At 34.1% G+C, this 23,066-nt stretch overlaps 1 protein-coding gene and 1 pseudogene across 1 annotated transcript; both read right to left on the reverse strand.

The window, feature by feature from the left end:
- Positions 1–14: 14 nt before the first annotated feature.
- On the reverse strand, positions 15–22,208 carry LOC126705102 (uncharacterized; annotated as a pseudogene).
- Positions 22,099–23,052, reverse strand: LOC126707728 (pentatricopeptide repeat-containing protein At5g03800-like). The gene has a single exon (XM_050407591.1). It carries the CDS (start codon positions 23,048–23,050, stop codon positions 22,250–22,252), a length of 801 nt encoding a protein of 266 aa, XP_050263548.1. The 5' UTR covers positions 23,051–23,052; the 3' UTR covers positions 22,099–22,249.
- Between the last annotated feature and the right edge of the window lie 14 nt (positions 23,053–23,066).

Genomic DNA, 23,066 nt, shown 5'->3' on the forward strand with positions numbered 1-23,066 from the left:
GACTTTTCTGTGCTTCCATCCTCAGTTAGCTGATAATAAGTTACTCCATATTAACACAAATCTAATCAAACAACTTTGATGAGATGAAACTAGCAGCTTTGCTTAATAACCATCCATCACTTTGAAGTACATCATAGTCAGGTCAATACACTCAATTCCTTTTTATTCATTTCATTTAGAATCTTTACAAACCAATTAGCAATATATTATTCCAGAATTAACAGAATAATCCAAATAATATGCTGTGCATTAAAAATAAAATAGTTGAGAACACAAAATTGCCATGCAATCATGGTGTCCTCCTATGTGCGTAGGATCCAAGTATAATATAAACACAACTGATTCATTTATTTTATTTTATGTATGGGGGGGGGGGGGTGTTGATACAATAATATGATGGTTTAGATGTTAAGCTGAGTTCAGATACACAACATCTAATCAACTCTCAGCATACTACAGAACAAGCTAAGTCAAGGTAATTATGAAATACACAGACATTTGAAAAGCAAGATAGCCCTTTAAAAATCATTTGGTAACATAGTGAAAAAATTTCACATTGTTGGAAGTTACAAAAGCCAGATATCTTACTTTCACTGCTATTATTACAACGACCACTTAAAAGGCATTGATATTGATAATTTTCATGTTTCCGGGTTTAATTTATATAAAACAAGACAGCCGACAAAAAATGTTTGATATCTTAATGAAAAATAACGACCGATTATTTTCTTCCTATTAATTTGTCTAGGGGATGTAAAAGAGGGATTTCTAGTCTAAAGGCAAGGATGAGCTTTCTCACTATACAATGACCACTACAAATGAATGACCAACAACAACAGAGGAGAAGGAGGAGGAGGAGGAGTAGGAGCTAGCTTAATTGAAGTAGGGGCGAAATTGAAGCAAAGAAATTCTGAGTTCATATTTTAGATTGTTTCCCTCAATCCACAAGCATCACACCCACAACTAATGGCACTAATCCCACCAATCAATAGTTTCCACCACAACCGTCACCATTGGACATCCAATGAAACAATAATACCACCCCAACAAAAAACAACCACCACAAAACAACATCACCACCACCCAACACAACAAATAGAACCATCCCCACCCCAATGATCACCTTCAGCCATGACTGTTGAAATGGGTGGCAAATGAGCCTGTTTCAGCGGGGTTTGGATAATGTCATAAAAATATCTAGTATACAAGTATACATTTGCCCATTTAAACCCATCTTCTCAAATAGGCACATAAGAATTTAATTATCTAACACGCCGATAGAGATTGTCATAAACATTCTCCCACTTTTGAATTGCTGAAACAAGAACTTTATGTGAGAGTCAATTAATACCATGCTGTCAATCTCACCATCACCACAAACACCTGTAGACTGCCATTATCTCCATTAACTCCACCGCCAACAACGGCATTGTCTACCCATATATCACCACTCACCACCCTTTTCATATCCACCAACACCATACCACCAAACCCCAATTCCTCTTATTTCAAATAAAATAGCTAAATTTTCTTTCTTTACTTATATTCAAACAAACCCCACATGCTATTCCTCTCACATCTCATAAAGAATCTTAGGAAAGCAAACCCAAAACAGAAATATAATTTCCATACAAACAGTGCTATAATAAAACTGATCAGGTTTCAATTTTGATCAGATAATCATTGTGAAAATTATAAAATCTGTAGGATATCCAAGCCAAATTTCAACTCACAAATGCATGTTTATTAGCTTTGAATGGAGTCCCAAATAAACATTCTCTCTAACTTCTAAATGTGAAAACTGAAAATACCCAATTGCATATTTATTAGCTAATGCCTTTAAAAGTTAGAACTTTTAACAAAAACCGAAATTTCATCCACAAAATTCATTGAGAAAAGTCACAGAATCAAACATACCTTTTATCGAACACAAGGCATGCAATCAAGTGAAGCTGAAAAAAAAAATAGAGCTTTCAGCTGTGACAAGACCACCTTAGCTTTTATTTGACAAAAAGGAAATGAGTTGTGATAGGGTACGTATTGTATACTTCTATAGCTGCAGAGTTGTGAACGTGTCTGTGAATTATATGGTATAAGCATTATGGTCAGAGTCAAAGTTAAGAACTTTTGACTTTTCATGGGGTAGGTCAATAGTTTGTTGACACGTGGATTGGATTTGTATATTTCAGGTGGTTGAAATAATCTAATATTTGCTTGGGAAAGAAGTTTAGACTTGATAATTTTTAAGGCAAATTTCAAATGGCAAAGTTTAGGTACAGTATTTAGGTGTTGTTCTTAAGTTCTCATTTTATGATTTTGTCACATGAATTTTTTTTTCATGGGATGGAAGTATATTTTTTAGTTAACTAATCACATAGCTAAATCTTAAGAAGGGAACTTATGGAACAACACCTAAAATATTGTACTTAAATTTTGTCCAATTACAAATACTAACTAACTTTTTAGTTAATATACAATTCATCCATTTTGTTAATATTTGTATTAAACAAAGTTGAAAGTTAATGGTGTAATTTTGACTAATACTAATGCATGACTAAATTTAACAAAATTTAAAATTAGAGGACTAAATTGAATGAAAATAAAGTAAGAGAAATTAATTGAATTTTAATGAAAGTTAGAGGGTCCAATATATAAAAATTTCTATTAAAAACAAAAGGCTAACACAATACAATTCTATATTGCTTGGAGTGGAAGTTTGGCCGTGATTTTTTATTTTTTGGGGGATAAAGTTTGGCCGTGAATTGATAGATTAATCTTTAAAAAAAATTAATGAGATATTTACTTAAGCGATGCTGTTTATACCAATTACTGGTAAGTAGCAGCAATTTTTAGATTGATCTATTCATCATCATGATGGGCCCAAGAAACCAATTGGCCCAATAAGGATAGTTGGTTTCAACAGAATGCAAGCCTAATAGTTTAAAAATTCTAGGATTTTATTTATTTATTTATTATAAAAATAAAAAATTTACTGCATTTTCAACTATATTGTTATGATACAGAAAGTAAATAGACTACCTTCGACCTTAATTTAATCAAATTTAATTTGGGTTGAGTTTTTTTAATCCTGATTTTCAACCCAAGTCCACCCACAGCCTAAAAAAATCCATGCACATATATTCTTGGAGTATTTTTCATTACTATTTCTTAGGATATATCATAAAATACTTAGAGAATTAAGGACTATTAAGTGACAATTGGATCCTTGATAACATGTGCTGAACCTGACAAATAGTTGTTAAGGAGTTTTAGGTTAATTGACACTCTCATTTCATGTGATCAAAAAGGCATGTGGGATCCACACGTTGTGAGAGGAGGGTTGCATATTAACTATTGCATGAGATTATATTCCTATTTGATTGTCAAAATCTAGTCTAAAAAATGGAACAAAGATTCTAAATGTGATGGACAAATGAAATTTTTATTATTTACAATCAATTTGTACTTGAAACGTAATATGACGTACTTTTTAGTTTTTAGCTTACCCAGAAAGATCCTAAACCTTTTATTCATTCACAATTAATTGATAAATAGTTGTTATACATTTTAGATCAATGACACTCCCATCTCATGTGATAGAGATGGTATGTGGGGTCCACATGTTATAAAAGGGTAATGCATAAAACTGTCGCATAAGATGATTTTTCTATTTGATGGTCAAGATCTAGGATTCAATTCTTGCATTTTCACCAAATCCCAAAGAAATGAACAAATAGTCTGAAAAATCGATCAAAGATTCCAAATGTGATAAATTGATAAAATTTGGTTGTACTAGGAAATTGAAATGTCATGTACTTTTGAGCTTACTCAGGAAGATTCTAAACCTAATAGACATCTTAACATTGTGTTTAATTTATAAAATAAAAAATTTTAGGGAGGAAATAGTTTGAGGGGATTTGGAGGGGTAAGATACCCCTCTAAACCCTCATTCCCTTATCTTACCCCTCTAAACCCTCATTCCCTTCCAAATCCCCTCAGTTTTAGTTCCTCCAAATTAAGGAATTTGGAAAGGGATTGGTTCCACTAAAATTAGAATTTTTTTAAATTATTAATTGTCCTTATGATGTTAATTTAATGTCAATATCTTTAAATAAAATTCTCTTTCCTATTTTAATTTCTAAAACATCCAAACAAAACAGATGAATGTCTATATTCCATCTCCAACTTAAAATTTTATTTATTTTTTATTTTATAAATGAAGCAAAAGGAAGGGAATACAATTCCCCTCCCATTTCCTCTCTTTTCAAACTTTCTAACACACCATAAGTGGAACTAACAGCAACAATCCTATTTTTGTAACTGAGATTCAACTTGGGCTAATTAGAATCAACCCAAAAAGAGTTGACTTAAGCCCATTGAACTATTTATCTAACCAAGGCCCTTTCAATTGCGTCAAGCTTCATAGCAATTTTGCCTTGAAGTGAGAATGTAGTACAAAGGAAAAAGACTTAACTAGGATATGTAAACCAAGCCATAACGAGTATAGAATTTTAATATAAATCTTTTTTTTTTTTTTTTTTTGAGAATCATATAAATTATATTTTTGATTTATGGAATTTAATATAAATTATATATATTTTTTGAGAATCATATAAATTATATTTTTGGTTCCTTAGATCTTGAAGGATTTTAGTCTCTTAAATTTTAAAATGTAACAATATAGTCCTTTTGTTTATTTTTCATTAATATATTGCTTAATTATCTAACACTAATAAAATGTTGAGCACCTTATATTTAAGGGACCAAAATGGAACGATCCCATGTTTAAAAGACGAAAATCAAACCGATCCAATATTTAAATTTTAAAGAACTAGAATTGAACTAACCCATATGTTAAGTTTGCAATTTGTAATTTAGCAACGCCGACATTAGCTAAAAAGGTAGCATCAACAACATGCTAATAGCCATGTAAACAATAAATGGACAAAAAATAGAGGAACAAATTTGTTCCCTTTTTTAAATTTACAAAACCAAAGTCCAACAAACCTCAAATTTAAGAGACCAAAAATGAAGTTTATCTTAGATTTTATATTTCATTAAACCTTGAGTGTCCAAGAGCGATGGGATCCCCCTCTATCACCAGATCGAGGGGAGCCCGAGCGACATTAAGAATAGTTTATAAAAGGAGAACTGGCTAACGAAGCCTAGCTCGTTAGGTCCTACCATTCCTACCTATCTATCATCTATCATCGGTCAACTTGGGAATTAGCTAGACCCGACTTTCTCTTTCAAATGAATTGATTCGCCAGTTTATGAGCTCACTAAGCCGGAAGCCAACGCTATATCTCTTGCTATGGCTCTTAGCTCATTATTGGTGCCATCGTTGCGTATACCAGCATGTGAATGGCAAAAGGCTTTGTAGGGGTCACCACTCCCCATCTTAAGCGCCAAAACACGCTCGATGTCAGCAGTTCAAGAAACAGAAAGGTTCCCCCTTTTCCTTCCCCCCGTAGAGGCAGTCGTGAATCTTTCTGCTTAGTCGAGCAACCATTGCCTTCTTGTCTTACAGCGTTACCAGATACCGCCAAGGAAGATCGAAGAACTATCCACGGCACCGTTCCTGCACTAGCAGGGGAAAGAGGCGTTGTAAGGTTCAATGGTCACTTATGACATTATGCTTCTTCGAGTTTTGAGCTTAACTCAATAAAACCCCCAGTAAACTAAGGAGCTTAATTGCTCTAAATCCCCCTGAGGGGGACTTTAGGGGGGTAACAGTCCATATTATGAGTTCTGAGCTAGAGTTAAGAGAGTCCTAGTAGGAATACCAATGAGCTAACACCTTAAAACAGCTCTCTCTTAGCCCTTTCCTCTATCGATAATAGGGCTTTTCTTGAGCTCTTCTTAAGGAATACAACTCCTATGGAGCTAACTGTTTAACTCTCCCCTTACGGGAGGGTAAACCATACCCTCCCCCTCCTAGAGCGAGGGCTGTTGTCGCTCTAATTCACCACCGGTCTAGGCAAAGGGACTCCCGAAAAAGCCTGTGTTAAGCAAAGTGCTTTATAATTAAGAGGTTTCCTCATTTTAACAATAATTATCTTATACATCTAATATATTTATTTTCCTCGTGGATAACACATTTTATAAAAAGAAATATACACATATATGATGCATGAGATACTACAATAGAGCCCACACATTATACAAATAAATCCACATAAATCAAATGCATGAAAAAAAACAAAAAACAAAAAAACCAAGCTTTCAATAATCCTATTACTACTACTTATGCTCGAATGCTTAATTAATATTTATCAGATATCTACAGGAATAACTATTATATACAACTGATATTAGGCAATGCAGGAACCAACAAGTAATCTGAACACTATTAGCTTATTACTGAAAAGGGACCATAGCAGCAAAACTGCAAAGCATGCATGAAAGATGCCAAATGAACAATGAATTTTCTTTATCTAAAATCTAATTTGAGACAGTCATATGTACTCATATAAACCATCCAAGCAGGAATATCAGATGTAAACTTTTAACAAGTTTAGCTACAAAATTGGTTGTAGCCTAAAACTACTATCTTATTCAATATTTTTTTATTAGAGGTAAATTTTGACAAATCAACCATTGGATTGCATTTTTTTCTTATAACCTCCATATTGCAAAATTTCTAAAAAATTAAAGACCAATAAATATGTCATCAATAAATTGTTTAAATTTCAAGTTTTTGTAATTTAAAATTATGCATAAAATATAATCTTATAGATCATATAGAAAATAATATCTGATTGACACAAAATTTGACATGTGTATTAAGAGTGTAAAAAACATGCAATCCAATGATTAGATTTTCAAAATATATAATAATGTTAATGTAAGGTTGTAACCTCGGGTTACAACCAATTTTGTAGCTAAATTTTGTTCTTGATATTATTATCCTTGCAAAAAATTATGGTCCTAAAATATCATGTTGTTAGCAAGGGAGGGGAGGCATTCTAGTCCGACACCGTTGTTTGGAGGCATTCTAGAGATATCTTCCGAAGCATTGGTAACTGTAATCACGATTAAAGGAAGAAAATATAACACTAGTTGTTAAACTTAATTTCTCTGGCAAGAAAGAAACAACATTAGAGAATAGTGACACTGTAATGAGAGTATGAGAGTACCTTTGAAGCAGCATCAAAAATGAAGGTTTTCTGTATCACAGGACCCTGAATAATGTTGGTTAGATTCCAGCCCAGCGAATAAGCAGTCAGTCAGTTATATATCTCAAAGTTTCATAAACAGGAATTAGAATCCAAATAATCCAAACAGAGTAAATTTATCTTTATCCTACTTGAGGTGAAAAAAAAAAATATCGACAACAGTTGACACCATAAAGTTCCAACTTCAACATAAAATATTGTCACGGTACAAATTATGTATACAAATTGTACCCCAATGAATCTATGATTTGGCTAATCACAGCCTCAATTCTGTACATTATCTAGTCATAACTGTATCTATTCACCTGAAAGAATTATGATGAAAATTAAGTAGGCTGATGACTAGCTATTTTCAAACTTAAAAAGCAATGCTTTGGTCCTTATAGAAGACCCACACAACCGCAGATAATTCATAATTATAATGCTATAATAATTTAATTCTTATAATGCATAAACTGAACAAAGTTAACAAATTTAGCTCATTTCCTGGTCTGCCAATGCAATCACAAAGCCTATAGCAACCACATTGCGCAATCTTCACCATATTAAACAGGGCTCTTTACAATTCAAACTAAACCATAGACACAAAAGGATAATATAACTAAAGCTATAAACAATAGAGGAGGAAGTTCCAAAACAAGCAATCAACAATGAATATATTTGTGTACCATGTTCCAATGGGAGCATGTGTAACAGTACATTAATTTGATCCATTCATCTGAACATTAACAAGACCTGTATCCAAGATGCAAGAACTTTAGCAGTAAAAGAAGGCTCACATTATGACGCAGCAACAGATCTTCAATAGCTGTGCAGTTGAGAAGAGAAGAAACCCCGTTTGCTGTGACTTCTCCACATTCCTGAATGTCATCACATTTGGAAACATACATGAGCACTAGAAGAGCAGAAAATAATAATACAACGACAAAATCATACGTATGAGAAAAAAGAAAAGAGGTGGACGGGGTGGCTTAGATCAATTGTTATCAAAACAGAGAAACCTTTTTAGCTTAAAGCATCTGACAACCAATGTTAGAGCTTTATTCAAGGTTTTCTAAGGATATATAGACCAACGTTTCTTTATTGTTTTCCCTTATTTTTATTTTTCATGTTTTTCTTGTCCGGCAACTCAAGAAGAGCAAGAAGATGAAGAAGACAGCAGGTGCTTTTAACCACCACTCATCTACATCAGAAGCACTTAAGAACGTTTTAGTAGGAAGGATCTGTATCAAATTTTAGCATAATAAAAAAAAGGATTTCAGTATACATTTAAAAGAAAAGAGAGAATGAAAAACCTCTAGATGGATAGAAATCAAGCCTGGGCATCCATGTGAGATAATCTTTTGAGAATCTGTGATAAAGGCCAAAAGCTAAGGTAGTAAAACATATCAATTACCATCCAACAACTAGAAATGAATATGACCATTATTTCAAATCTGCTATAAAGATACGCTAAGCATGGATAAAATATAGAGAAAAAGAGATATGTCTACCATGCAGCAATAAAAAGAACAATTAATGATGGGTCTCATACTCTCTCATTTGCTTCTTGTTGATATTTGAACTTGAATCATGAAACAACAATAAGAGGATTCAAGAACATGAAATTTATGCAGAATAATGCAAATTATACTTTACAAACAATGACTCCTGACCTGAATTGAGAAGCTTACATCCCAGCAAGGAAAGCTCATCCAAGTTTGCACAATTCTGAGTCAGAATAACTAAATCATTATTGGTCATCCAAGGGGTTACTCTTTCAAGCCTCAATTTCCTCAGATATTGCAGAGAAGCTGAAGCTTAACATAGATACATCACCAAGGCAATAGCACAATGCCAACACTCGCAAATTTCTCAAATATGCCAAGATGTTCATTATGGCCAGGGACGAAACTAGGATTTGTACTTGGTGGGGGGGGGGGGGGGGGCATAGCTTAAAACCAAAAAAAAAAAATTATGAAAATAAAAATTAACATCTATTTCATATTCAACAAAATACTACATACAAAATAAGTATTTTTTAAACATTTCATATTATAAAACACATCAACAAAGTAAAACATACAAAATAAGTGTTTCTTATTTTGTGTGCGATTTTGGTTTAGTCCATATTTATTTTTTTATTTTGTTTTTGTAGTTAAAGGGGCATGAATTTTATTTATTTATTTCTTTTCTTGTAGGTCAATATCTAAATATTTTAGAGGAGAGTCAAAATTGTAAATATGCTACTTGATAAGTTATACCGATCTCAGTCATATGAGAGGTTATGAGACAATCTATTACGCAAGAGAAAGTAAGTTTTGTCTCTTAATGAAAAAAGAAAAAAAGTGCAAGAAAAAGGGGGGGGGGGGGGGAGCATGAGCTTTTGCCCTTATTTTTTTAAACATCCAGTAATTTGTCTCTATTTTGAAACTATTAAGTATCATGTCCCTGTTTTGAAACTCGATTCTTAAAAAATTAAGTTTCCCATAGAACTCGATTTTATGATTATCGAGTTCTAAGTAAGTTTTTGCCACATTGAAGGAGCACCCATCAGATGATTGAAACTTACCTAGAACTCGATTTTCCAAAAATCGAGTTACATTGAAACTCGATTTTTAGAAAATCAAGTTTCAAAACAGGGACAGTGCTTTGAAACTCGATTTTTGGAAAATCAAGTTTCAAAACAGGGACGGTGCTTAATAGTTTCAAAACAGGGACATTGTGTTAGATATTTAAAAAAATTAGGGCAAAAGCCCATTTCCCCCCCCCCCCCCCCCCCCCCAAGAAAGGGCCTTTCAATCATCCTAAACAAAAGAATATCTCCATGTGTTGTACTGTTTCAACCATATCAGAAATATTGTCTGATCAATTTTTCTCCAGAGAATCAGAACACACAGTGAGCATAATTACTGAAGTAGTTATCCCAGACAGGGAAGCATGCCCTTGTAGTGAACAGAACCTAAGTCAATCCCCTTATTCAATAACAAGTATCACGTAGAAGAATCCCCATTTTTGTTATAAAGAAGAATCTCGAATTTCAAAGAAAATTAATACCTGAAAATGAAGAATTACTGACTCTAGCATAGGACAAGGTGCAGGTAGTCGTTTCAGCGCATCTTCACCTAATGATCCACCTAAACCCATGGTTATTGACATTAGTGACATAATAGCAGGTTGGAGAGCTTCCAGAGAGAGATAAGAAAATCCCCATCCTAAAGTAATTTCTTCCAATTTGCAATCGCCTAACTCAAGATACAAATCTTTATACAAGTAATAATTTTCTCCCCCTGAGGTGTTACTTTCCTGTCGAAATATATTTCTGCAGCCCCTCGCATTCAAGCGCTTTAAACCTGGATTTCCATGGACTACGTGAGCGAATGCAGCTGCAGAAACCTGAAATTTTTCAAGCACAATAACCCCGGGTTAAAAAAACAGGATGTTTAATAATTAGTACATCATCACCATGGTTGCAGCAGCAAGAACAAGGAGACTTAAAAAAACATGATCTTTCTATTTGGTCAGCAGTGTCAGATGCTGAAGCTTAGAGCCTGTTTGGCCAACAAAATTTGATCACTCAATTTCCGTCACTCAATTTTCATCACTCATAACTCATCACTCATCACTTATCACTCAATTTTTCACATCCGTTTGCCTTCATCACTCAGTTTCTATCACTCACTATTTTTCACACTATTTGGGGGGCCCACGCCTGTCACGGTACAGGTTTTTTTTTTTTTTTTTTTTCCAGTACCCAGAAACCCGAACCCAGTGAAAAAAAAAAAGAAAAAAAAAAAAGAAACCTAGTGAAGAAGACCGAACCTAGTGAAGAAGAAAGGAAAAAAAAAAAAAAAAAAAAAAACCCAGTGAAGAAGATCGAACCCAGTGAAGAAGAAAGGAAAAAAAAAAAGAAAACCCAGTGAAGAAGAAAGGAAAAAAAAAAAAAAAAAAAACCCAATGAAGACCGAACCGGTGAAAGAAGAAGGGAAAAAAAAAAAAAAAAAACCCAGTGAAGACCGAACTAGTGAGAAAGAAGAAGAAAAAAAAAAAAGTCAGTTGGTCAAAAGGTGCTGCTGAGTGGGTCCTCATGTGTGTTTAATTACAAAAATGCCATTGAGTTATGAGTTATGGAAACTGAAAACAGCCAAAAGGTGTTTTCAGTTTCCATAACTCATAACTCAAAAATCAGAGAATTGAGTGATGAAAACAAAAAATTGGAAATTGAATTATGACTTGCCAAACAAACTTTTTTTTGAGAATTGAGATGGGTAACACCATTTTTGAGAATTGAGTTATGGAAACTGAGAATTGAGTGATGAGAATTGCCAATCCAAACAGCCCCTTAATATCTCTCTTCCTTCACTCAAATTCATTAGAAATTTTTTGGGGTTTGTCACATCTAAAGCCTTACCTTGATTGTCTACATAGACCGGAAATTCAAAGAGAACACATTAGAGCCTAAAGAAGAATCAAACTTAAAGCCAAGAAAACAAACACACTTCTTTTTTGATATGCATCTTTCACAAGGACAGCATACTCTATTTAATGGATTGGATTGGAGAGGCTGATAGATAGTAGCTCTATAGGACCAGCTGACCCAACAAACCATTAGTCTTAGACATGATTCTTCTTCGCACTAATACAAGATGTATTTTACAGTAGGGAACAATTAGGTTGACAATTAAAACCATTTTGTTTCCTAGTCCAAAATAAAATAATTAGAATAATCTGGTAGGTCAATTTTTCCGTAGTTTGGGGTTAAGGCTGCCTAGGTCAGATGTATTTGACTTGCTGTATCTACCAATTCTGTTTTCAGATTCAAACTAGCTAATATTAGTAAATTTTATGGTCATCGACTGAGTAATTCTTTACATAAGGATGAATATACAATACAATACATATACAATGCAGAGTAAAAAATATATAATACATTCATATACTCTCCAGGGGAAAATGGGGAAAAAACCAGGTTCCATAAATCATGACTAACCATGGTGTTAGAAATATCAAACATCTCCAATGAAGAACCTAAGAAACAATGCAGAGCTTGGTCAACAAGCTGAGTATCCCTCAAGCAAAGACTACAGCATTTTTGTTTGAGACAAGCTCTAAAAGAGATGTTTCGTCAACACCTACAAAAAAAATCATACATATGTCTCAAGTACATCTTTAAGCATCACAACTCCTAAACTACGTTCTCCAAACCAACTATGACAATAACTGAACATGAAAACCCTAATCCCAATTGATTGGATTTGGTTTTTTTTTTTTTTTTTTGGATAGATAATAAAATTTTATCGAAAAAAAGAACATCGTGTTCATGATGATGAACAGTATGGACATGAAAAAATACATAAAGCTGACAGCTAACAGCTAACAAATTGTAGAAAGCAGAAATTGAAATACATTGAGTAAGACCCCAAATATGAGCCCACTGAAATAAAGTACCGAAAAGAAGATGTTTTAAAAGATCTAAAAATCTCTCATTATCTTCAAAGATACAGTTACACATGCCATCTGAACATTTTATAGTTTCTAAAGTCATTTCTTCTGTTGAATCATAATCAATCTCATTTTTCCTGATGTGAGTTCTTTCAAGTAATAGGCACCTTGAGATTTTGAAAAGACCACATAGATTGAGGGTCAAGGTGGCAAAAAAAGACATCAAAATTCATGAAATAACAAAAGCTAGAAGCCCAAAGAAAGCAAAAGGCAAGAAAGGGAGAATTTAGCTAACCCAGGACTGTTAATAGAAAGCTTTGTTGAGTTAATTGAAGTACAGGCTTTCATCAAGCAAGTGTGCCAGATTTCACTCACTCTTAATTGTTACTTCTACTCAGGCTTTTATTTAAAGGCAGAAAATTACATCAGTACCTTACTACATTATCAATCAATCCTGGAATGGAACTCCATAATTTCACCAAAGTTAATAAATAAATAAATCTATAAAAAGAGGTCATACCATAACAATTTAAAGCTCTCTTTGCAATTTTATTCCTTGCCCTCCCACAATTAAGTAATTAGACAGTAAAGGATTAAAAATCTTGACTTTGAAGGAAGTTTACTTCAATGAAAATATAGCCAGATTATGGCCATGGTCCTTAACTCGTTTGAGTTAAATTCATCGGGTATTATGTGGCTGACCAGCTGTTCCCATGGATTATTTGATGAGCACAAGCTATGGCCTACTCTTAATTGTTCTCTACAGAAAGAATTGGTGAATCACTGGAATTTTGGTAGGGGAAGAAATATTATAGTTTGAAAAGAACCCTATTTAATGTGGAGAATTTGGTTGAGAGGATTAAAAGGATGTTTGAGGCAAGGAGCAAGCACATTCTCAAGACACTACATTCCTGAGTTTCAGTGAATTATTCATTGATTTCATTCAGAGCTTTCAGTTCTTTTTTGAGTTTTATAGATAATTTAAATTTTTAGAATTGACGCAATTTTCTTCTCTCTCTCTCTCTCTCCTTTGTTTCCTAAATCCTTATCTTTTTTCATGAGTTTTCCTTGGTAAACTTCCTGTCCACTCAGGATCCACCACCTCAGGAAGACATATTAAAAAAAAAAAAAAAGCCAATAAAAAGGAAAATAAAAACAATTATGGTTCCACCCTGACTGAACTTTTAACACAGAGAATAACATGTAGGAAATAACACTCACTCTTGCAGCCACCAATATGCAGCTTTTGGAGATTAGATATCAAAGAATTATGATTCCATCCCAAATCATCAGCCGAGAGTTACCATAATTAGAAGAAATACCAGAGCAAAGAGCTAGAACTGAATTTTTCCCAAAAGAAGTATTGCATACTACAATTGAATGTAGTTTCATACATTTGCATATAAGATTTGAAATGCCAACATCTGTCACCGATATGCACCCTTTCAGATTCAAATCATGCAAGGAAGCACAAAATTTTGAAATATACTGGAGATCCAAGGCCGTCTAGGCCAAAATTGGCCATTAACCCCAATTTTCCAACTATATAGTTAGTAGGCATTGTTTCAAAACTATATTTTTTACTAACATCTCGAGTTTCTAAAACTCGATTTAGAGTTATAAATCGAGTCTTTGAGACTCGATTTCAGTGTTCTTATCACATCTGACTTGGCGTATTTTCCATATGGCGTCCACTTGGAAATCGAGTCTATAAGACTCAATTTAAAAGCCAAAAAAATTTTTAGTCAGTCTACATGCCATTCCCAGAATTCTAAGTCTGTATAAGCCAAAAAATTTTAGTCTAAGTCTCACCCACCATTCCATCTCTCCCAAAACCCACCGGCGTCACCATCAAATACAAGCATAGATTCATGACTGAGCAAAACCCACCACAAAAAAAAATAAAAAATAAAAAAAACCCAAGGCGAGCAAGCCCTGATCCACGGCAATCAAAACCCACCCATCACCCCACCGATTAGCAACCATCAAAACCCACCCAGCCACCCACCCATCAAAACCACTGATCAGCAACCACTAATGCCTGGATCCATCACCACCACCACCTACATGCAGTCCGCAAACCCAGATTTAAAAAAAAAAAAAAAAAAAAAAAAAAAAAAAAAGGATTGCAGATCAGGTGAGAGAGGAGAGGGGGAGAATGGTGAAAAGGAAGAAAGAAAAAAGAGAGCAGTGAGAGAGGACCTGATTCGTAAAACATTTTACTTGATTTTTAAATGGTTGGCTTATAAATGGAGTCTTAGAGACTCAATTTCCAGGTAAGGGCCACGTGGAAAACCGACCCTCAAAAACTCGATTTATAGTCCAAAATTGAGCCTCTTGGACTCAAGATGTTAGTAAAATATATACTTTTGAAACCGTGTTTACTAATTAATATTGTTTGGAAATCAGTGTTAATTTCCAATTTTGGCCTCCAAGTCTGGCATAAACATTGAAAGAAATGGTCAGTAGGGTAGAGTATTCCCCCCACCCGCCTATTCTCAAAGAAATTATAATAAATAAATAAAAAGGCCAACCCAATGAATTTGATGAAGAACATGAGTAAATATCTTCCAGTGCTTTAAGAAAAACATCCAGAAAATTGAGCATATCTGCAGCAAACCACAATGGCAAAAGGCTAACGTGGATCTTTTCAACAAGAACAATGAATGAGTATAAAGCAAGAATATCACAATTACTAAAATATTATAAAAATGCTAATTTCCAGACAAGAAATAGCTAATTCTGGTCATTCTGATTTCATAAATAAAAAAATAAAAATAAAAAGTATATTCCAAAAGATGATTTAAGAAAATTAAAGCCATTCTGAAATCACATGTATAAGACTAGCCAAGAAAATTTATAAGAGAGTTGACAAAAAAGCTCTTATAGTGAAGAGATGGATGATTAAGAAAATTAGAGTCATACTGAAATCACATGTATAAGACTAGCCGAGAAAATTTATAAGAGAGCTGACAAAAAAGCTCTTATAGTGAAGAGGTAGATGTGAGATGATATGCTTTTTAATTTTAATTTCAATTAAAATATGGATAATACAGGGCAGACATAAAAGGTCACATTGATCTATCATAAAAGATTGTGATAGATCAAAACAGTAGCATATGTAATAATTTTCTATAAGTTGTATGTCAAAAAAAAAAAAAAAAAATTCCATTTCATGGTTTTAATATGTGGTTTTTAACTAATTTATCTTCCCTTTTTAAACCTTTAATATATGTATGATCACCCCATCATATCAACTGATATCAATCTGTACTGTTAACTACCAGAACCTAGAAGCAGGTTTGATAGAGATTATCTTATTTCCCGGCACTCTTATGCAGGGCAGATCAAACTAAGAATTGCCCAAGTTCTAACGTTCAGCTACCATCAAAGTGGAAATTTCAGAGCACCATTCGAAGGGTCCTATTTTATAATGATAAAATAGGTCATCATTTGTCATTATGATTAGACCACTTTCATTCCACCATCTACCAAAAACTAAGGTAACAAACTAGACAGTATGTCAAATTTGTCACACTTTGCATTTGGAGAATCTTTTTCCAATCTCATATATAGCTCCATCATTTATTGAATTTAACCTATAAATTATGAAATGGAATAGAAGGATTTGACCTGAGTTTAGTTAGATAAGAAATTCTCTTTCACTCTAATCTTGTACTTATCTCCTAAAAGAAAGGGAAATTTCACTAGAAAAGTCTAATTTTAGGTCCTCAAGTTAAACATTAAAGCATCAAAGCTCACTTGTCTAAAGATGCCATGACAATCCTTGCTAGTTAAGATGAAGTTTTCCAACCATTTAGCAGTAGCAACAACCCAAACTAAAAGTGCATCTGAAAGATGCATTTTGCTGTAAACAATCAGAAAGATTTCAGAATTCCCAAATAGATTATATAACATTGAATTAAGCTATTTGAGAGAATAACTAATCCACCTGTCAACCGTCAAATGGGTGTGCTCTATGCAAGATAATAACTAATGGTATGGAACATCTCCAAAAAGTTTGCTAGACATGGCCCACATCTGCCCAAAACAACACACCATCATCAGCTTCCATTAATTAGAAAGAGGTTCCAACAATGTAAAAGAAAATTACTTTCACAAAGTAAAATCAAATTATCACAACTTTTTCAATTGCCATCTAGAAACCTAGCAATGCTTAAGCCAAACATACAACAGAAGGAAGAGTGCTCAAGTGAATAATCACTTATACGTATTTATCAAAAAAAAATAAATAATAATCACTTGTAAGTATTTACTTGACCCTGACTGCTTATTTGGTATACATAACCAACAAGGGAGCTTCGCAGACTGGCAGATTTGACTAATGTGGATTTTCTTTGGCACTAACAAGAGACTGTGTCTATTCTCAAACTGAAGCAAAACTCCATCAGAATTTTGATTACATCTACCTTGGTTCATGATATTTTTCTTTCCTTCATCGTTCAGCTATATCTGTCTAAAACCATCTTCACTGTAAAATCCTTGATAACAACTTCGTTTCTCTGTGACCCGACCCATATACTTTTAGGCTTTCCTCCAGTCCTTCTAGCCTTCCTTGTCTCATTCCTCACCATCATCAATGAAACCCTCCTTTTTTGGGCTTTGCATGAATGATCAGAACTAAACACAGGACAGCCGGACATGGTGTTATATTTAGGTTAATCAGTTTCCACTGTGGGTGTAGTATAGCTTCAATTATGCAGCATGCTGCACAATCAGCCAGAAATAACCCAGTAAGTAAGAACTGAGTCAACTTACTCTTTCACCTACACTTTCTTATTTATATTCTGTGTAAATTAAAGTTAAGAAAAAGGAAAATTAAATCAAACAAACAAGACATCAATATCGTAGCATGAAAATCCACACAAGATATTGCTTACTGAAAGGCATTATACAAATACCAGAAAGCACTAGCTAGATGCAGGACAGTGGATTTCAGAATGTCTGTTTCTCAGTACCAAACTTGTGCAAACGAAATGTTTAAGTAGGATTCTTTTATAATAAAAGATTATGAGGAAATGAGTGCTTAAAAGATTTACGAAAAAATATGAAACACAAACATAACCTAATCAAATACAAGAAGTAAATGAAATGCTATACAACATGAGCATTAGACCAAAAAGAAACATAGAAATTCAAGTACGATTTGAGCGTATAATATACTCTACCATGAATAATTACTGAACAAACCATCTAATCATGCAGAAATTTCTAACAAAGAAACAATCTGAGTATATATGGTGGATGCTTAAAGGTTAAAGCTAGAGAATGGTTTACACTTACAAACTTCCTTGCAAGAAAGCTCGCACATAATTCTGGAAGAAAATCATTTGTTGCAATGAATTCCAAATCCATCTATTAGAGTGAAAACCATGATGTTAACTTCAAAAATTAAACGATGAGAGGCATGATTTTACATGTTTTATCATTTTTAACAGTATAAAACCCAGAGAGATCCTCACCACACTCTAAACCAAATTTCCAAATATGAATCAAATCATCCAATTGTAATTGCAGTGACGCGACCCCTCAGAAGAAGATACCTCAGAAAACCAAGTTTTACACTTCAAGAGAAGCATCTCCACCCCAAAATAAAGTGCAGCCTGGAAGATTAGCACAAGAGTTTTAAAAGAGGAATATATAATTAAATTTGATTTGAGAAAGTCACACATAGCTGTCTTGGTTTCAAACTTTAAGAACACAGCTTGTAGTTTTTAGCCAATAAATGGCAAAGGAAAATGATCCCATACATCACTTTGAGCATTTTCAGTTAGGGTTACAATAACTAATCTCCAATCAATGAAAAATGAGGCGTGCTACATGTAAATGTTAATGCTACCAATTAGTATTGGTTACGCAATCAGAGCAGATTTTCAAGGATGAGAATTGGCTAAGTGAAATGTTATTTTGAACAGGATCACTATGGTATGAACATTAGAAACATGAAGGTGACATGCTGCTTATCATTGGAAAGTGGTACAATATAGACAGGCTTATATGTGTTGCTCAACTAAAAGTTAGAGAGTGAAGGAGTAATCCTATATAATGGAAGATACATTGAACAATATCTTTAAAAGCAAAATCATGTTTTTCCTTCATTTGAGAATCAAATTTAATAAAGAACCAACGCAAAAAAACGTTTACTTTCCATATTAATCCTATATATTACATATTGCCCGATCCATATTGCAGATCATCATTAGGGTACTCGCAACAATAGTAGTACCTGTAAGGTTGAAATAGTAGAAATATAAAAACCATGTAAATGATTACTTCAAAAAGAGGAATGAAATTATTTGGCGTAATATGCAATGGGCAGCCATATATGCACTTCAGCACATCCACAAATGTTTCCAGGCTCCACTGAATTGATATGCAATCCAGGCGTGATTCACTGGAAAAGATTTACGTGATGAGTAAATACATTCAGTTCAAGAGTTCGAGATTAAAGGATCACAAAAGGACAACAAATAACATTTATCTCACCAAGCCCAGTAAAACCAAAAAACAGAACCAATCTCCCTTTCCATTACTGTGACACATCTCTTATTGCATCTTATGCTGCATTCAGTTGTCCAAAAAAAACATATAAATAGAGGAAATCATAATTTCTTGAATTTTTTTTTTTTTTTTTGACAAGTATTAAATTTTATTCAAAGGGAAGATTATTCTTATGAAGCATGGACACTTCATTTGGGGTTTCATAACCGTGTCAGACACTGGACACATGTAGGAAACGCATGCGTGTCCAAGCCATATCCTTTTAGACACAGAAACAAGAGGAATCGAATACCCTTTCACAAAACAAATAGAGCATTCATGCTCTAATAGTAAAATGCATTTGAAAATTAATAAATACTCTTATTCTTGGTTTGTATTCTAATTTCTAATCATCCTTTAATAGTCATGAATTCATTTTATTATCCATTATTACTTTTAAATTGATATATATTTAACATTATATGAAAAATAAATGCTTAACACTATATAGAAAACATATATATATATATAAATTTAAATATATTTAATAATTATTTAATTGATGTGTTCTGCCTGTCCTATTTTTTCAAAAAAAAATGTTGTGTCGCTGTGACGTTCCCGTATCTGTGCTTCCTAGATTATTTTATGTTCACCATTGTGAATACAAAAAATCTTAAATATTACTTTCATGTTCATGATGATGAACCAAGCTCTGCACTCAACAGGATTAACTACAATGAGTTGTTTGAAAACTGTGTTTTCCATTCTATACTCAATTTTCTCAGCAACCAAACAAATGCTTAGCCAGTAATACATTAATAGAATAAATAATCAGACTAAACCAAATTACCAAGCTTATTAATAGTAATAACCAGTAAAAAAAAATTCAAAACTATTACCTAAAGCTCCTGCAGAGGAGGCCTTGGAAATACGAAGATTGTTCAATGAGCCTGTGATTACACATAGAAGGAATCAAACACACTGAAATCAGCAACTATAATTTAATTCTTGAAAAGGAAAATAGACTATTTCATTTTTTTTTTTTTTTTTTTTAAATTTTCTCTCACTTTCCTGAGAACCAAACAGTAGAGAAGAGAAGAGAAGAGAAGAGACTGGCCTATTCCGATTAGCGTGAATTTGGAGTGTTTGGGAACAGAGGATCGTGTGCAAGTCCCAGCTTAGGATATCTGTGGTTGAAATGAGAATATCTTTTTTGTGGTTGGACTCTGACTCTGCTTCTGCTTCGATCGGATTGGGGTTTGTGCAAGTGAGGATAACGAAGTCATCGCCGGAGCTTGATTCCATGGAGGAGAACTAGTATTACAATTCCATAACATAAACGCTGGAATTGGAATTACAGGTTCAGGGAAAAATTTGCTGAATAGTAACTTTTTAGGAAAAATTTCAGTAAATAGCATGCGTTTGAAATGGTCAAAGTAGACAACATTGCATGTTTGCTATGTGACATGGTCGAATTCTCTTTATGAAATTTACTAAATAACAAGCAAGAATTGTTTATGACAAACCGAACTCTTTATCAAACGTACCAGATAGCAATGAACAAGAACAGTGCCATTGCATTTGCATCAGAAGGCTCCACCCCAATAATCTTTACCTGAATAAAATATTAAAAAAAAGGTGTCCATGATGAATTAGTCGTGTAATAAGAAACAAGTGTAACCACACACAAAATCAATCAAAAAGGAAAGAACCAAGAAAATAGATTTGTTAAGAATTTTTGAAGCCCCTAACCCATAAACTTGCCTAAAACAATTTGAGGGAAGGGTGGGTGGGGGTGGGGAGGGGAAGAGAGATGAATTGTTTGTCACATTTTTTTTTTCATACTGGAGAGTTACACAAGCACCCTATAGGTATTGAACCTAAGACTTATTGAAGATCTATTTGCTCAAATATTTCTACTGAATTTCTTCTATGGAAAATTACACATATATATACAATTTTTTGACAATGGCTTGGTATTTCTCAACAATAAGAATGGAAGTTAAAAGGTTGAAAGATACAAGATGAGGGGGATCACCAGTAATCTTTGCATGAGCACTGGCCATTGGAAAAGCAATGAAATCCTGAAGAATCTCTTAGAAATATTTCTCTCTTGGTAACAACAGAAACATGCTGCAAGAATGTGTGGCAGTCCCCGCAAAGAAGGATGTTCTTCACAATCCGAATAGGTTTTCCTGGCCTGCTCATCAGAAGCCCGTAAGTTGCTGCTAGTTTTGCACTGTGATTGAACAAGAAATCCTTCTTTTGATGCTCCTCCACATCATGAAGAACAAAGCTTGTGTCTGGCACATACCCAGCTTTTAGACATTCTAAGATCAGAATTTCTAATCCACTATAGATGTCTTTTGTTTGGGGATGGGATTTATCTCTTGCGTAGAAAAAATGTATCTTGTTCTGAAAAATTATCCAACTTTGACCTGGGTGTTTCCGGAAGCCCATATCTCTCATATTCTCCCTAGCCATTTCAGAGCAATGCCATCTCCCAGATGCAGAATACAAATTTGATACAAGTATATAGGTGGATGGATCTTTCGGCTCAAGAGCAAGAATGCGCTTTGCAACCCGTTTTCCAACAGTTCTATTTAAATGGATTCTGCAACTATCGAGCAAGGCTCGCCAAACAGAGGCGTGAGGCTCAAAAGGCATTGTAGTGATCATCTCCTCTGCTTCTTCCAGTAGACCCCAGTAACCCAAAACTCCAACCAAGGATGCATAATGGTCTGAAGAGGGCTCAATGTCATAAACGCTTTTCAATGATGAAAACAAGCTACGGCAATCATCAACTAAATTGGAGTTAGTGTGCCTGTAAGCTGAAATGATCAAAACAAAGGTAACTTTGTCTGGTTTTGTGCCTATCTTCTTCATTTTTGACCAGAGGGCCAAGGCCTCATCACCTTGTCTGTGGAAAAGATGGCCAGCAAGCAAACCATTCCATGAAACTGTGTTGTGTGTAGGCATATTATTGAATATCTTAATTGCATCATCCATGTTCCAACACTTAGAATACATGGTAAGCAAGGCATTTCCAACCATTAAATCAGATAAAAAACCAGATTTGAGAGCATGGCAATGTATTTGCTTTCCCATGTTATGATATCCTATATTTCCACAGAGTCCAAGTATTGAAGTTATGCAACTTCATCCACAACCATTGTTCCTTCAGATTGACTAATGTTGAATAGAGAAATTGCGTCATCTGGCAGCCCATTTCGAGCATAACCACATATCATTGATGTCCAAATCACAGAGTTATCCTGCTCAAATGACCACCGTCTAAATATCTTTTCAGCATCTGCCATCTTTCCACACTTTGTACACATATCAAGTAGCGCTGCTTCAATACAAGCATTTGATCCAAAACCAATCTTGAGAATGAACCCATGAATCTGCTCACTAATTTCGCGATCCATGAGCAATCCACAAGCACTAAGAACACTTGTCAAAGTGAATTCTGTTAAGTCTACACCTTCCTCCACCATTTTTATAAATAATTCCAGTGTCCTTGACCCTTGGTCATTTCGACATAATCCTGTCAAAAGAGCATTATAAGAAAAAGAATTCCTTTCTGGCATCTTATCAAATACCTCAACAGCCAACTCCACCAAACCAAAGTCCATATATGCTGTAATCACTTCCGTCCAAGTGATCATATCTCTTATGGGCATCCTCTCAAACAAAGCTGTCACATCTTTCGCACCCCCACCACAGTTTGTGTAGAACCCAATAAGCGCATTGTTGACACTCAGATTTGCCTCCAGCCCTACCTTGGTTGCATGGGCATGCACTTCTTGGCCTTTCAGGATAGAAGCACTGCCAGTACAGGCAGTCAAAAGGGTAGAAACTGTAAAATGGTCAACTCTAAGCCCATGATCTCTCTGCATATCACAAAACAATTCGAATGCCTTATCATACATAAACTCACTTACCATACACGATATAACAGTA

The sequence above is a fragment of the Quercus robur genome, chromosome 11 (genome assembly GCF_932294415.1).
Source record: "Quercus robur chromosome 11, dhQueRobu3.1, whole genome shotgun sequence".
Classification (NCBI taxonomy): Eukaryota; Viridiplantae; Streptophyta; class Magnoliopsida; order Fagales; family Fagaceae; genus Quercus; species Quercus robur.